Genomic DNA, 15,426 nt, shown 5'->3' with positions numbered 1-15,426 from the left:
TGCTCGTGTACTGACTGGTCTCAAACTGAGTCAGAAGGTAGTGGAGGCTCCAGAGAAAGCATTTAGGCACAGGTGGGAGTGTTATGAAATGTTCCATGGGAAGATTATTCTGGAAGAAATGTACACAGTAGCCTGATTGGGGTCTGTGGGGCCCATGAAGGGAGCAGCAGGTGGGTGTTGGGGTGCTGGGCCCACCAGACCATCCACTGGCAGGCGGGAGCCTGTGCCGGCTGCCATGGTCCTGTCGCCTCCTGAGAGAGAGAAAGGGCTTTGGCCTGTCACTCAGTCTCCCAAGGACTCTCACTGAGTGTTTTCTGAATGAGTCACAAGTGTCCATAACAACTGCTGTCTGGCTCTGTTCTTCACCCCACGGCCCCTCCTGGTGTCCCCCAATATCTTCCCTGCCCCCCACAAGTCTAGCAACTTGAATGAAATTCTTTGGCTTTGGGAAGAGGGTACTTATGTTCACCTCAACACATGAACCAACCCCAATCTCACACACACACACACGCACACGCACACACACCATTGCCTCTGAAAAGAGAAAGAGGAAATAAAAAGGCCAGATAATCTCAAAAGGCCAGTAACAGTGCATTTTTCATGCTGAAGCAATTTATTTGTCTTCTACCTAGAAATTAATCAGGAGTAGACTCGGCCCGGGACGTAGAAATGTTTTCTCTGTCAAGGGCCCGGTGTTAATACTTTGGCTGTGTGGACCCCGAGGTCTCCTCCATAGCCTCTCCTGTAGCACAGTCTTAGATGGAAGGGTTGGCTCTTCTAGTAAACCCTATGTATGGGACTGATATTTGAATTTCATAGAATTGGGACATGTCGCCCAATAAGTTTGTTTCCCTGCGTCTCTAGAACAGGAAAGACCACTGGGAGGAGGGCTGCAGAGTGCTGCTGCCTCCTAACCTCGGGACTTTTTTGTTAACTGAAAAAATCTCTATTGTTTAAGCCAATAACACAATCTGACAGGACACCCCAGGGTGGTGGTTGGAGAGCTTAGGCCTTCAGAGCCTCAAGCCCATTCTCCCACACCTACCACCCTCATCAATGTCAGTCTTCTCTCTCCTTCACTCGTGTGTAGTTAAAATATGAAGTAAAACAGCTCAGAGATGAGACTTTCCAGGGGCGATGGTGTCACAGCTGAGTTAAATCCAGAGAGGCCTTCTCACCGACCACCTAGTGGGATGCCCATCACCTGCTGCATTTAGCAAGAACTCAGGGCTGACCCAGCTTCTTCATGGGAAACAGGAGAAAGACACGCTTCTCAGGAAGAACCATGTGAAAGAGAAGGTGGGGACAGGGCTATGCTTCCACCACCAGGAAATGCCAAGACTGCCAGGAACCCCTGACACTAGAGCACAAGTCAGACCACCCTGTGGGGATCCAAAGCTCTGGCTTCCAGCCTCCAGAACTGAGAAACAATTATCTGCTTTTGAAGCCGCCCAGTTGGTGGCACTTTGTGCATCAGACAGACCTAGGGAACAACGTGCAGCTATACAGGGGCTTCCATGGGTATGTGGTGTGGAGTGATCCACACAGAGATGGGGACAGAGGGGAAGGAACCCTTAGCTCGTGTATTTATCCTTCTGCATCAGAAAACTCTCTGGGCTGCCTCATGCCTGGTGAAAGGTTCTTAAACATTAACATGAAGAGAAATACATTTTTTCACTTTCAAAATTATTTAACAATCCTTGTTAACAACTATAACATGAAGGTAAAGGTTTGAGGGCCCAAGTCCTGTCTGTGGACAACAAAAGCAGAGCCCACAGGACTTGGGGCCTAATGTTTATGCCATAAGACAACCGTCATGAAGCAGTTCTTCTCCATTTGAGATCCTAGGCCATTGATGGTGCATGAAATAAATATATTGGGTAAAAAAACAAATTTAAACACACACAATGGAACTATGAAAACATACAGTATATATATATACTGAGTGGCCGGATTATTATGATCACCCATCAGTACTTCATTGACACTTCCAAAAATACCGAATATTGGAAAGTTCCTAAGCAAATACTCTCAAGGTTTTATTATTATTATTTGCATAACTAATTCACTTCATTGTACTGATGGGGTGGTCATAATAATCTGGCCGGTCATAATAATCTGGCCACTCACTGTATGTGTGTGTGTCCTCAGTTACATTATAAAATGTATTTCTTACTGTGGATCACAGTTTTTAAATAAAAAAGAAGATTTAGATTAAAGATGTGGGAACTTGGTGGGAGGACCTGGTGGAGGGAGAGGTGGGCTCCTTTCCCAGCTGCACGGGGTGCAGTGATGCGCTGTGGCCACTAGGGATGCAGAGGTCTAAAGATCATCATCTGAGAAGTTAGAGGAAGAGGGAGGAGGAGGAGGAGGGAAGTGGGACAGGAACCGGAAAAGAGGGGAGAGATACTGGGATGGGGGCCTTGGAGGAGGAAGGGGACGGAGGAGAGAGGAGGAAATGAAGAATGTGTCCTGTATCTCCTGGTCCCAGAATGGAGAGACCTCTGGAACTGACAGGAACCCAACCTACAGCCTTGAGTAAAACCCAGTTAGCCAGGCCCAGGAGAGCCCACCCGGACCAGCTGCCCTGTCCCCTGCAGACCCACGAAGGAGAAAATAAATGTTGATAAAATCTCCTGAGACGTTCAGTGTTTGTTTTGAGGCATGATTGCAATAGAATCCTGTGTAATACACACACACCTGTTGCCCTCATAACTAGCTAGTCATTCATATTAATAATAGGGAAGGAGCAAAGGGGAGGCCAGACATAAGCAAGGTCATCTGGGCAGCCTCACCAGGAAGCTGCAACTAGCCAGTCTACTCCCTGTCAGTCACTAGGGAAGAGCTCCAAAAAGTGGAGATGGCACATGTGCAGTGAAGTCGGGGTGACATAGAGAAGGGGCCTGCCTGCCAGTCTAACCTGGGAACAAAGATCATTGGATAAAAGGGTGGACCCCAATGCAAGCCCATCAACTTTTGAGAATACATAATCTCCAGACTAAGAACTCTCTCTCTCTGTTGCTCTTGCTTGCTCTCCTGCTTCTTCCTGGCTAGTGACCCTGCTAGGCTGCCATGTGTCCTAGGAGCTGAATGGAGCATGGCCATGCAGACCCCACATGCCATGGACTACAGCTGGGAGCACAAGCTCCCCCAGCCAGATGCTGGACTGGACGGGACTGTGCAAATATGGGGCAGGAACTCTGGGAACGGCCTCAATCCTGGTTCTGCTGAAGACAAAACGGGGCTTTTTCATGGCAGGACGGAGGGAGATGGGCCCTTGGAAACTCAGGGGTTTGATTCCACAGAAATAAAGCTTCCCACAACCTCATCCTCCTGTGGGGCCTCAGGGAATGTTTGTTCCCCAGCTCCCCAAGAACTCCACTCCCACCAGCAACAGGTGGAGACATGTAGAGCACCCCACTGATCACACACCCAGAGCAAAGTAAAGGTTATTATCGTTCTTTTTATGACAAGTGCTTTCAAAGAGGGACTTTGCACTCTTTCTCCTCCTGAGCAAGCTTTCTTTCCCCCACCCTTTCCTCCAGATCAGAGACTCAACTGCAGTGAAGACCTAAGGAGTGCCTTTGTTCTGTGGTTTTCAGCTGAAAGTGCCAACTGTAAGTGGGGGGAGTTGGTAAAAGCCAGGGCCCCAGGTCTCTTTAGGAGAGAGGCTGAGAAGCTGGGTGAGCCTGCAGGTGAGGACACGGTGAGACCTGGTTGGCAGGGCAAGGTAAGGCCTGACCTCAGAAATCTGTGGAAGGGAGGCATCCGGAATGAGTGAGCCTGACAACTGCATGTTCCTAAGAATTTACTGTGGTCATGAAGGCCTCTGACAGGCTCTCCTGCTTCTCTAAGAGATTCTAAAAGACAGGTTGATACTGAACCCAGGTTCAACTGCCTGCTGCTTGAAAGACCAAATCGAGATCATGGGACTGGTGGGAGGAATGTGGGTTTATTCTAGAGCCTGCAGTTCAGAAGATGGAAGACTCATTCTACAAAGACAGTTGAACACAGGCAGGCGTTTTTGTGAGAAAGAGGAGAGGGGGGAAGAACAATCTATACTAATAAAAGGGAAATATGCTAATTAGACCAGGAGACCTTCCTGACGTCCTTCTGGACAAAGCCATGGTGGCGGGGCCGAGTCAGAGGTTGCTAGGGGTGATCAGGCCAGGAAGGGAGGGCCGTTGAGGGTGATCAAGCTGGCGGTGGGGCAGTTGGGGGTGAGCAGGCCAGCAGGGTGGGGGCAGTTGGGAGTGAGCAAGTTGGTGGGGGGCAGGTGGGGGTGAGCAGCCAGCGGGCAGGTGAGTGGTTAAGAGCCAGCGGTCCTGGATTGCAAGAGGGATGTCCGACTGCTGGTTAGGGAACGAGCCTAAACTGGCAGTCGGACATCCCCTGAGGGGTCCCAGATTGGAGAGGGTGCAGGCCGAGCTGAGGGAACGCTCCCTCCCAGCGCCCCCCTCCCCCCGTGCAGAAATTTTTGCACCAGGCCACTAATAAAGGAATAAGAAGGAGGGGGTTGAGAGTTCTCCGTTGAGGGGACTAAGTGGAAGCCAACACAGTCTGTTCAGATTACTGGTTGAAGGTCAGCAAATCTTCCGGAGATGGAATGTCTGAAGGTTGGAGTCTGCTTTTCCTGAAGTTAGTTCCTAGAATTCTTTTTCTTTTTTTTTTTTAAATTAAATCTTTATTGTTCAGATTATTACATTTGTTCCTCTTTTTTCCCCCCCATAACTCCCCTCCTTCCAGCTCCCACCCTACCCTCCGCCCTCACTCCCCAACCGCTGTCCTCATACATAGGTGCACGATTTTTGTCCAGTCTCTTCCCGCATCTCCCACACCCCTTCCCCCACAAGAATAGGCAGTCCATTCCCTTTCTATGTCCCTGATTCTATTATAATCAACAGTTCATTCTGTTCCTCAGATTATTTATTCACTTGATTCTTAGATTCATTTGTTGATAGATGCATATTTGTTGTTCATAATTTGTATTTTTACCTTTTTCTTCTTCCTCTTCTTAAAGGATACCTTTCAGCATTTCATATAATACTGGTTTGGTGGTGATGAACTCCTTTAGCTTTTCCTTATCTGTGAAGCTCTTTATCTGGCCTTCAATTCTGAATGATAGCTTTGCTGGATAAAGTACTCTTGGTTGTAGGTTCTTGGCATTCATCACTTTGAATATTTCTTGCCACTCCCTTCTGGCCTGCATAGTTTCTGTTGAGAAATCAGCTGACAGTCGTATGGGTACTCCCTTATAGGTAACTGAGTTTCTTTCTCTTGCTGCTTTTAAGATTCTCTCTTTGTCTTTTGCTCTTGGCATTTTAATTATGATGTGTCTTGGTGTGGTCCTCTTTGGATTCCTTTTGTTCGGGGTTCTCTGCGCTTCCTGTACCTGTAAGTCTATTTCTTTCACCAGGTAGGGGAAGTTTTCTGTCATTATTTCTTCAAATAGGTTTTCAATATCTTGCTCTCTCTCATCTTCTGGCACCCCTATAATTCTGATGTTGGTACGTTTGAAGCTGTCCCAGAGGCTCCTTAGGCTATCTTCGTATTTTCGGGTTCTTTTTTCATTTTGCTTTTCCAGTTGGGTGTTTTTTGCTTCTTCGCATTTCAAATCTTTGACTTGATTCTTGCGCTCCTCTGGTCTGCTGTTGGGAGTCTGTATAATGTTCTTTATTTCAGTCAGTGTATGCTTACTTTCTAGTTGGTTCTTTATCACAGCATCAAGGGTCTCATTAGGTTTCTTGTAGATCTCAATAAGTTTGTCGGTGGCTTCTAGACAGTTCTTGAGTGACCTTAAAAGTGTGGTTCTGAACTCAATATCCTCCCTTGATAGTTTTGTCCTGTTTCTTTGTCTCCGCATTTTTTACGCTTTCTTGGTGCACCCCCTAGTGGTCTTTGTGCGCAGTCTTGTTGTAGTTAAGCCTTGATTGTTGTAGTTAATACTAGAGGGATTTGACCTCCAGGCCGACTGGCTGTGAGAATCAGCTGTGTCTGCAGTGGGAAAACTTCTGTCCTCTGGAGAGGTGCTAATCTAGCCTTTGCCTGAGGCTATCTGGCAAATGGCTCTGCGCAGGGCTTGGGCGGGGCGGGTCGCATGGGATCAACAGGGCGGGCGGAGGGAGCAGTTATGGCTGCTCTCAGTCCCGTTCCCAGAGGCTCTGCTTCTCAGAATCCCAGCAACTGCTGCAAACCTCGGAGAGAAAGCTGCCAGCATGTTCCAACCGATGACAGACAATCCCACTTCTCCCGTTTGAGTGTGAGTCCCTAGAGACTCGCCAGGATCTGGAGGTCAGAGCCTGGGACTCCCTCCCGATTGAAAACAACAACAGCGCCCTCAGCCACCAGCCTGCTCCACGCGCACCTCTGCACCTTTGTATTTTCCACACTGCGCCTCCTCTGAGCCTCGGTATGCTGTTCTCTTTCCTTCTAGTTGAAGAATCTCTCCTCAGCCAGCCTTCCTGTGGTTCTGGGTGATGTCCGTTCCATCTTTTCATTGTATTTTTGAAGTGGTTGTTCGAGGCAGCAAACTCCGGTGTTTACCTATGCCGCCATCTTGGTTTTTCTATAGCTTCTTCAAAAATTTTTTAAAATAGCCCTGGCTGGTTTAACTCAGTGATTAGAGCATTGGCCCATAGACCTAAGGGTCAGAGGTCTGATTCCCTATCAAGGACAGGTACCTTGGTTGAACGTTCCCTACCCCTGGTAGGGGTGCATGAGAGAGGCAGCCAATCAATGTTACCTAGAATTCTTAAGCGAACAGGCTGTTTATGTGCAGTCACATTTACAGAAATAATCCTATCTAATAATAGAGAAACATGGTAATTAGCCATACCTCCGCTACCCTTCCCATTGGCTAATCAGGGCGATATGCAAATTAACTGCCAACCAAGATGGTGGCCGGCAGCCAGGCAGCTTGAAGCTAACCGGAGGCTTGCTTGCTTCAGTGACGGAGGAAGCCAATGTTCCCCGCCTGCTGCTGCTGGCCTCTGAGCTTGCAGTTTGAAACATTGTTATACATATAGAAGCTAAACAAAACTCCAGAAACCTGCTTTCAGCCAGCCGGGATCTCAGAGCTGGAGTTGAAAGTGTTTTGAGTATAGAACCCAAACAAACCAGATACCTGCTTTCAGCAGCCGAGGCCTAAGAGCTGGAGCCAAGCCTCAGAGCTAAAGCTGGCCCAGAATTAAAAAAAAGAAAAAAGAGAGAAAAAGGACAGGTTGGGAGCTTCAGTCACCCACCAGCCTGAAAGCAGCCCTCAGCTCCTCACCCAGACTGGCCAGGCACCCCAGTGGGGACCCCCACCCTGAAGGGGTGTGACCAGCTGCAAACAGCCATCATCCCCTCACCCAGGCTGGCCAGGCACCCCAGTGGGGGACCCCCACCCTTATCCAGGACACCCTTCAGGGCAAACCAGCCGGCCCCCACCCGTGCACTAGGCCTCTATCCTATATAGTAAAAGGGTAATATGCCTCCCAGCACTGGGATCAGCGGAGCCACAAGGCCTCCCGGCACCGGGATCAGAGTGACAGGGGGCAGCGACCAAATCCCCTGATCACCCTGCGGCTCTGTGTGTGAAGGGGGCCAGGCTACAACCTCCCTATCCGCCCTGCTCTGTTCGTGACAGGGGAAGGCGCCCTAACCCCCTGATCAGCCCTGCTCTGTGCCTGATAGGGGGGAGCTCCCCAAACCCCTGATAGCCCTGCAGCTCTGTGTGTGACAGGGTGCAGCGCTCTAACCCCCTGATCGGCCCTGCTGTGTGTGTGACAGGGTGTGCCCCCCCCCACCCCCCGCCACAGGCCCTGCTGTGTGTGTGACGGGGTAGAGCCATAACCTCCCCATCGGCCCTGCTCTGTGCGTGACACGGGGGAGCTCCCGAACCCCTGATGGACCCTGCTCTGTGTGTGACAGGGGGGGCTCCCCAACCCCCTGATAGACCCTGCTCTGTGCGTGACAGGATACGGAGCCCCAACCCCCTGATCGGCCCTGCTCTGTGCATGACATGGGGTGGCGCCGCAACCTCCCCATCGACCCTGCCTTGAGTGTGACAGAGGACGGTGCCCCAACCCCCCAATCGGCTCTACCCTGAGTGTGACTAGGGGTGGCATCGCAACCTCCCGATCCACCCTGCTCTGTGCATGATGGGGTGGTGCCCCAACTCCCCAATCAGCCCTGCTCTGAGCCTGACCAGGGGCTGCACCTAGGGATTGGGCCTGCCCTCTGCCACCCAGGAGCAGGCCTAAGCCAGCAGGTCGTTATCTCCCGAGGGGTCCCAGACTGCGAGAGGGCACAGGCCGGGCTGAGGGACCCCCTCTCCCCACCCAGTGCACAAATTTTTGTGCACCGGGCCTCTAGTCTATACTAATAAAAGGGTAATATGCAAATGGTCAGGATGCCCTCACGTGTAACGACTGATCAGAAGGCTGCATGCGCAGCAGGCACGGGTGGGCTGAGACTTGCAGCATCAGAGACGAGGGCGGGGCCTGGCAGAGTCCTCCACGTGCTTGCGCCGGGGGTCAGCAGGCCTGCTCACGCCTGCACCTGGGGTCCGCAGGCCTCCACGAGGCATGGCCCTGATGCGGGGCCCAGTGGAGGCCTCCTTGTTGCCCGGAGGTGGGGCCCTATGGACACGTCCACATGGGGAGGCCTGGGGGTCCCTCGGTTCTGTGTGGCACGGAGCTGGGACCACTGCTCCAGCCTACTTCTTTGGGGCAATGCATTGAGGAGCCCCGGATGGGTCGGAGGGGCCTACCTCTTTGGGGCAATGGATCGCAGGGCTCCCACACTGTGATAGGGCACATGCTAGGCTGGGGGATCCCCCCGCCCCTGAATGCACCAATTTCATGCACAGGGCCACTAGTATTAAAATAATGGTGGGGTAGGTTACAAGATGTGCAGCTTAAATATTTATATGAAAAGATGTTCATTACAGAATTATATGTAACTAGAGGCCCGGTGCACAAAAATTTGTGCACTCGGGGGAGGGGGGGTCCCCCAGCCCGGCCTGTGCCCTCTCGCAGTCTGGGACCCCTTGGGAGATAACGACCTGCTGGCTTAGGCCTGCTTCCGGGTGGCAGAGGGCAGGCCCAATCCCTAGGTGCAGCCCCTGGTCATGCACAGAGCAGGGCGGATAAGGGGGTTGGGGCGCTGCACCCTGTCAAACTCAGCCCAGGGCCAATGGGGAGGTTATGGCTCTACCCTGTCACACACAGAGCAGGGCCCGTGGGGTTGGGGGGGTTGGGGCGCCGCACCCTGTCACACACAGAGCAGGGCCGATCAGGGGGTTGGTGCGCTAACCCTGTCAAACACAGAGCCGCAGGGCAATCAGGGGATTGGGGAGCTCCCCCCTATCAGGCACAGAGCAGGGCAGATAGGGAGGTTGTGGCCCCGCCCCCTGTCACACACAGAGCCACAGGGCGATCAGGGGGTTTGGGCGCTGCCCCCTGTCACGCTGATTCCAGTGCTGGGAGGCATATTACCCTTTTACTATATAGGATAGAGGCCTGGTGCATGGGTGGGGGCCGGCTGGTTTGCCCTGAAGGGTGTCCTGTATCAGGATGGGGTTCCCCACTGGGGTGCCTGGCCAGTCTGGGTGAGGGGCTGAGGGCTGTTTTCTGGAAGCGAGTGACTGAAGCTCCCAACCGCTCCTTGTTTTCTTTTTTTTTTTTTAATTCTGGGCCAGCTTTAGCTCTGAGGCCTCACCGCTGAAAACATCGATACAATGTTGCTAAAGCCCGGCTGAATGAAAGCCGGTTTCTGGGGTTTTGTTTATCTTCTTATTTGCAACATAATACATAGTTGCTTAGAGTTGTAGCTCAGAGGCCGGCAAGTAAGGCGGGGAACGTTGGAGTCCTCCTTCACTGCAGCAAGCAAGCCTCATGCTCGCTTCCAGCTGCCTGGCTGCCGGCCGCCATCTTGGCTGACAGTTAATTTGCATATACTCACTGATTAGCCAATGAAAAAGGTAGCGGTCGTACACCAATTACCATGTTTCTTTTTTATTAGTGTAGATGTAATTACATATAATTATATTTACATCTTTATGTAATATATCTACACTTATAAAAGACAAACATGCAAATTGACCATACCTTCACTATGCCATAAGCCACGCCCACCAGCCAATCAGAGTGACTATATGCAAATTAACCCAACCAAGATGGCGGCTGGCAGCCACGGAGCTGGAGCAAGCAGGAGGCTTGGTTGCCCCAATGATGGAGGAAGCCAAGCTTCCCCGCCTGCCACCGCCAGCTCTGAGCTCCTTTCAAAGCAACAAAGTTTCAATTATAGAAGGTAAATAAACCCCAGATACCTGCTTTCAGTGGGCCCTGGCCACGGAGCTGGAGCAAGTAGATTGCCCCTGGAGATGGAGGAAGCCAAGCTTCCCGCTCCACTCAAGGCTACAAAATTTCAACTATAGATGGTAAATAAATTCCAAAAGAAAAAAAAAAAAGAAAAAAAAGAGAGGCTGGGAGCTTCCATCGCCGGAGGGCTTGGCCAATCTGAAAATGGCCCTCAGGCCCTCACCCAGACTGGCCAGGCACCCCAGTGGGGACCCCCATCCTGAAGGGGGTGTAACCAGCATGCAAACAGCCATTGGCCCCTAACCCAGGCTGGCCAGGCACACCAGTGGGGACCCCCACCCTGAAGGAGGTGTGACCAGCTGCAAACAGCCATCAGCCCCTCACCCAGGCTGGCCAGGCACCCTAGTGGGGACCTCCACCCTGATCCGGGACACCCTTCAGGGCAAACCAGCCGGCCCCACCCATGCACCAGGCCTCTATCCTATATAATAAAAGGGTAATATGCAAACTGACCCTAACAGCAGAACGACTGGGAATGACTGGTCACTATGACACACACTGACCACCAGGGGGCAGACACTCAATGCAGGAGCTGCCCTCTGGTGGTCAGGGCGCTCTCACCTGGGAGGAGCTCTGCTCAGCCACAAGCCAGGCTGATAGCTGCCAGTACAGTGGTGGTGGTGGGAGCCTCTCCCACCTCCTCAGCAGCGCTAAGGATGTCCGACTGCAGCTTAGGCCTGCTCCCCGCTGGCAAGTGAACATCCCCTGAGGGCTCCTGGGCTGCCAGAGGGATGTCTGATTGCCAGATAAGGCCCAATCTCCCGGGGAGCGGGCCTAAGCCAGCAGGTGGTCATCCCCCCAGGGGTCCCAGACTGAGAGGGGGCACAGGCCGGGTTGAGGGACCCCCACCCCCCGAGTGCAATAATTTTTATGCACCTGGCCTCTAGTGTAGAATAATAAAAGTGTAATATGCTAATTAGACCGGATGGCCAAATAACTTTCTGAACAAAGCCAGGGCTGCGAGTGCTGAGCCCCTTGCACGAATTTCATGCATTGGGCCTCTAGTTGTAATATAAAAATGTATGAGACAGCATAGGTATACAACAGTTGGACAATGGATACACATCACATTGTCTGACAGTAGAGGGGTTTCCAATCCATATGTCAGTTGACCATCTGTACCTGCTCTTTAGGTAAATGTCTATTCAGGTCCTCTGCCCCTTTTTAAATTGTTTTGTTTTTTTTTTTTTTTTTTGCTGTTAAATTGTATGAGTTTTTTATAAATTTTGGATATTAACTCCTTATTGGATGTATTGTTGGCTAATATATTCTTCCCTTCAGTAGGTTGTCTTTTTGTGTCATATGGTCCCATTTGTTTATTGTATATTTTCATGCCCTTGCCTGAGGACACACATTGAAAACATATATTACTAAGTTGAATTTCAGATGTTCACTTCCTCTGTTTTCTTCTAGTTTTATAGTTTTGGGTCTCACATTTAATCTTTAATACATATTGTGTTTATTCTTAATTTGGTCAAAGAAAGTGAGCCACTTACACTGTTTTTCATGTATCTGTCCAGTTTTACCAGCACCATTTTGAAAGGACTGTCTTTGCCCCACTGCATATTCTTGCCTCCTTTGTCACAGATTAATTGACCATATAAGTGAGGGTTCTTTCTGGGCTCTCTGCCTGTCCCATTGCATGGGGTGTCTGTTTATATGCCAGTGCCATGCTGGTTATTAATGTAGACACTTGTATAGTTTGACATCAGGAAGTAGGATGCCTCCAACTTTGTTCTTTCTCAAGATTTTTTTGGATATTAGGGGTCTTTGTGGTTCCATTTAAGTTTAGGATGAGTTGTTCTATCTCTGAGAAGAAGGCCATTGGTGTTTTAATAGGGATTGCATTGAATGTGGATATTGTTTTAGACAGTAAGGACATTTTAACAACATGAATCCTTCCAACCCATGAGCATGGTGTATCCTATCATTACATTTATTTTATCCTCTTTAATTTCTTTCTTCAGTGTCTTATAGTTGTCAGTCTACAGGTCTTTCATTTCTTTTGTTAAATTTATTCCTGAATATTTTATGCTTTGTGGATAAACTTGTAAATTAGATTTTAATATTTTCTCCTTCTGACTATTCATTATTGCTGTACAGAAATGCAACAGGTTTCTGATTTTCTATCCTCCAACTTTACTGAACTGATTGATTGGTTCTGAATGGCTTTTTTGGTGGAATCCTCACGTTTTTCTATGTATTGTATTATGGCCTTTGCAAAGAGTGAGAGTTTTGCTTCTTCCTTTCTGATTTGTATGCTTTCTATTCCGGTGTCTTGTCTGACTGCTGTGGCCAGGAATTCCAATACTGTGGGAGCACGAGTGGTAAGAGTGGGCGTCCTTGTCTTATTCCTGATCTTAGTTATTCGAGAATAACTTTTCAGCTTTTCACCATTGAGTATTATCATAACTATAGGTTTAGGAATCATGTTTTTAATAAAATTGTTGTTATAATTACAAAATTGGATCCAATTTGGGAATTTAAATTGTACCTACATTTTGGTATTGTAGATTTTACTACAATGAACAGCATTAAATATAAAACTCTGTGTTAATGCCTGATATTTTTTCTTTAGAAGTAATTCCTGCAAGAGGTATTTTTGGGTTAAAGAATAAAACATTATATCCAAAATATATCCAGAAACATATTTGCATTCACACGTAGCAAAGTATGTGGTTGCCATGATAAATTCTTTAAATTTGACTTATTTTTATTTTGAAGTAGTTTATAATCAAGAAAAAAAACAATAACTATCCCCAGAATCAGTGGAAATATATTGCTCTCTCTGAAAATTTAAACTTTCAAACATTCAGATAATTTAGAAAGTGCAGGGAGCAGAGGACTCCAGCTACTGCTCTGAGGGCAGTGGGAGCCCCTGGAGGCTGAGGAGAGGCGTGAAGTGAGGGAGGCAAGAGCATTCGGGCTGTGGTGTGGAGCAGACACTGAGGGGCCCCAGTGGAATCGGGGCTCAGAGAGGGGGGACCTGCGTTAATCAGAGTGAGATGCTGGAGGCGGGGACAGTCTGTTGCAGAGAAGTGTGGGCAAGTGGAAGATTGTGAGCCCATTGGACACAGTGCCCAGGACTCCCAGGTGGCCAGGGCCAAGGGATGGACACTTAAGGTTACTTACTTTAGGGTGGTTTTCCATGTTGGAGTCAAAGGTGAAGAGACTCCCAAGCAGGCATTTCAGAGGAGGCTCTGGGGTCACCAGTGATGGTGGCTGCACCCGGAGTCGGCCCTGGGGAGGCAGAGGTCTCATGTGGATTCTCCATCTTCCTCCAGGTCGTCATTTCTACCAACTCCTTCTGGTGTCTCTCTGTCTACACAACAGCCCACAATGGTGAGGCCCCTGGCCTTCCATCTGCTCTACCTTCCTGTCTGCCTCACCTTGGTCCAGCTGCTCACACCCTGCTCAGGTAGGGACCATGTGTATTTATGTACCTGGAGCAGTTACCTAAAATGCCCAGTCACAACCTTGGGTTCCTCCCCACACCTGGGAAGCCCATCCAGATGGTACTTCTGTCAGAACTGAGTCCCTCTCTAGGTGTTTCTTACCTCGCCCTCCCTACCTGGGACACCCCTTTATCCTCTGGCCTCCAGCTCTCTCTGATGGAGCACCCCTTTCTGCTCACCAGCTCAGTTTGCTGTGATTGGACCCCCTGAGCCCATCCTGGCCATGGTGGGTGAAGTCGCTGAGCTGCCCTGTCACCTGTCCCCGAAGATGAGCGCTGAGTCCATGGACCTGATGTGGCTGCGATCTGGCCTCAGGCAGGTGGTGGGTGCATATGCAGATGGCAAGGAAGGAACAGAGATAGCAGAGTATCGAGGGAGAACGTCGATTTTAAGAGAGGACATTGCTGAGGGGAAGGCTGCTCTGCGGATTCACAAGGTCAGAGCCTCTGACAGTGGAACCTACCAGTGTTATTTCCAAGATGGCGATTTCTTTGCAAAAGCCCAGGTGGAGCTGAAGGTTGCAGGTGAGCCTGAGGCTGTTCTGAGCTCCTTCTTCTGTGGGGCCTGGGACACAGATCCAAGCCCACCTCAGGCACTTCTGCCTACACCCCAGCAGCTGCCTCCCTCCTCCACCTCTGCTTCCTTGGGCCCTTGACAGACACAGGTTTTCCTGCAGGAAGGGCTCCTCCTGAACCATGTGAAGACGTGCCTCCTGCAGCCACCAGGGTCTCAGCAGGGATGTGGGGTCGGGGCAGGAAGGCTGAGGAAACCTCCCCTCCTGAGGGGCACACAGTAGAGTGGGTTCAGCTGTGTTCCAGGCAGTGGAGCTGGGCCCCCCAGGTGCTCGCTGCTGTGGGTACAGGGAGGCTGAGCTGCAGGGACATCACCTGTGCTGCCAGGTCCTCCAACCAAGACCCCAGGATCACACCTGCAGTTGGACAAGTTGAGCTCAGGACTAGTTGCAGTGAGGAGAACACATAGGTGTGGAAACATGGGGTGTCCCCATGAGGGGGTGTCAGGGAGACTTGGTGTAACTTTTGGGCTGACAGGGGACTAGGAGAGGGTTTATGGAAGGAGGGCTTTGCTCTGGATCAGATGCTGTCAGGAGGGTGTGGGGGTGACTGGTCACTCACACCTAGGACAGGGGATGATTGCTCACTGCTGTGATCTGGACACTGTTCATGTTTTATTCTGTGTTCAGATCTGATGACTGAGTGGTCTTGTTTTATCCTGACCCATCACAGGGACAAAGCATCCTTGTCTGATGCTGCTGTTCCATGACATTGTTCATGTCCAACATAATTTCTCTTTCTCGGGGCACAGCCCTGCCTTGCACAGAAAGGAAGGAAGGTGGGGGTGGAGGTCCTGGCTTTCTCCCTGCAGGGCCTCCTCAGCTACATCCCTAACTGAGACCACAGCTCCTCTTAAGAAACCCCTCCCTACAGGACTGGGTCCTTGCAAGTCTTCAAAAGGCTTCTTCCTACCCACACCCTCTTGGGTTAAGAGTTTAGGGACTGGTGGTAACAGCTCACTGCTCCTGGCCCTGGGTCAGCTCTCTCCCATGTAGTCATTCCCCTTCCACAACCACAAAATAAAAATGCCCTGAG

At 50.3% G+C, this 15,426-nt stretch overlaps 1 protein-coding gene across 1 annotated transcript in view; it reads left to right on the top strand.

The window, feature by feature from the left end:
- Positions 1–3,529: 3,529 nt before the first annotated feature.
- The window catches only part of LOC138996397 (butyrophilin subfamily 3 member A3-like), a 29,327-nt gene continuing 17,430 nt past the window's right edge, over positions 3,530–15,426 (top strand). The window contains exons 1-3 of the mRNA XM_070397601.1: positions 3,530–3,617; positions 13,649–13,782; positions 14,002–14,343. Of these exons, the coding sequence (XP_070253702.1) occupies positions 13,704–13,782; positions 14,002–14,343 (421 nt within the window). The 5' untranslated portion in view covers positions 3,530–3,617; positions 13,649–13,703. The remainder of the gene's footprint in view (positions 3,618–13,648; positions 13,783–14,001; positions 14,344–15,426) is intronic.

Source organism: Myotis yumanensis, unplaced genomic scaffold, assembly GCF_028538775.1.
Source record: "Myotis yumanensis isolate MYYU_CA2020_CCGP unplaced genomic scaffold, mMyoYum1.0.hap1 SCAF_17, whole genome shotgun sequence".
Taxonomy (NCBI): domain Eukaryota; kingdom Metazoa; phylum Chordata; class Mammalia; order Chiroptera; family Vespertilionidae; genus Myotis; species Myotis yumanensis.
The sequence above is the reverse complement of the archived record's forward strand: the minus strand, read 5'-3'. Positions and strand labels throughout refer to the sequence as shown.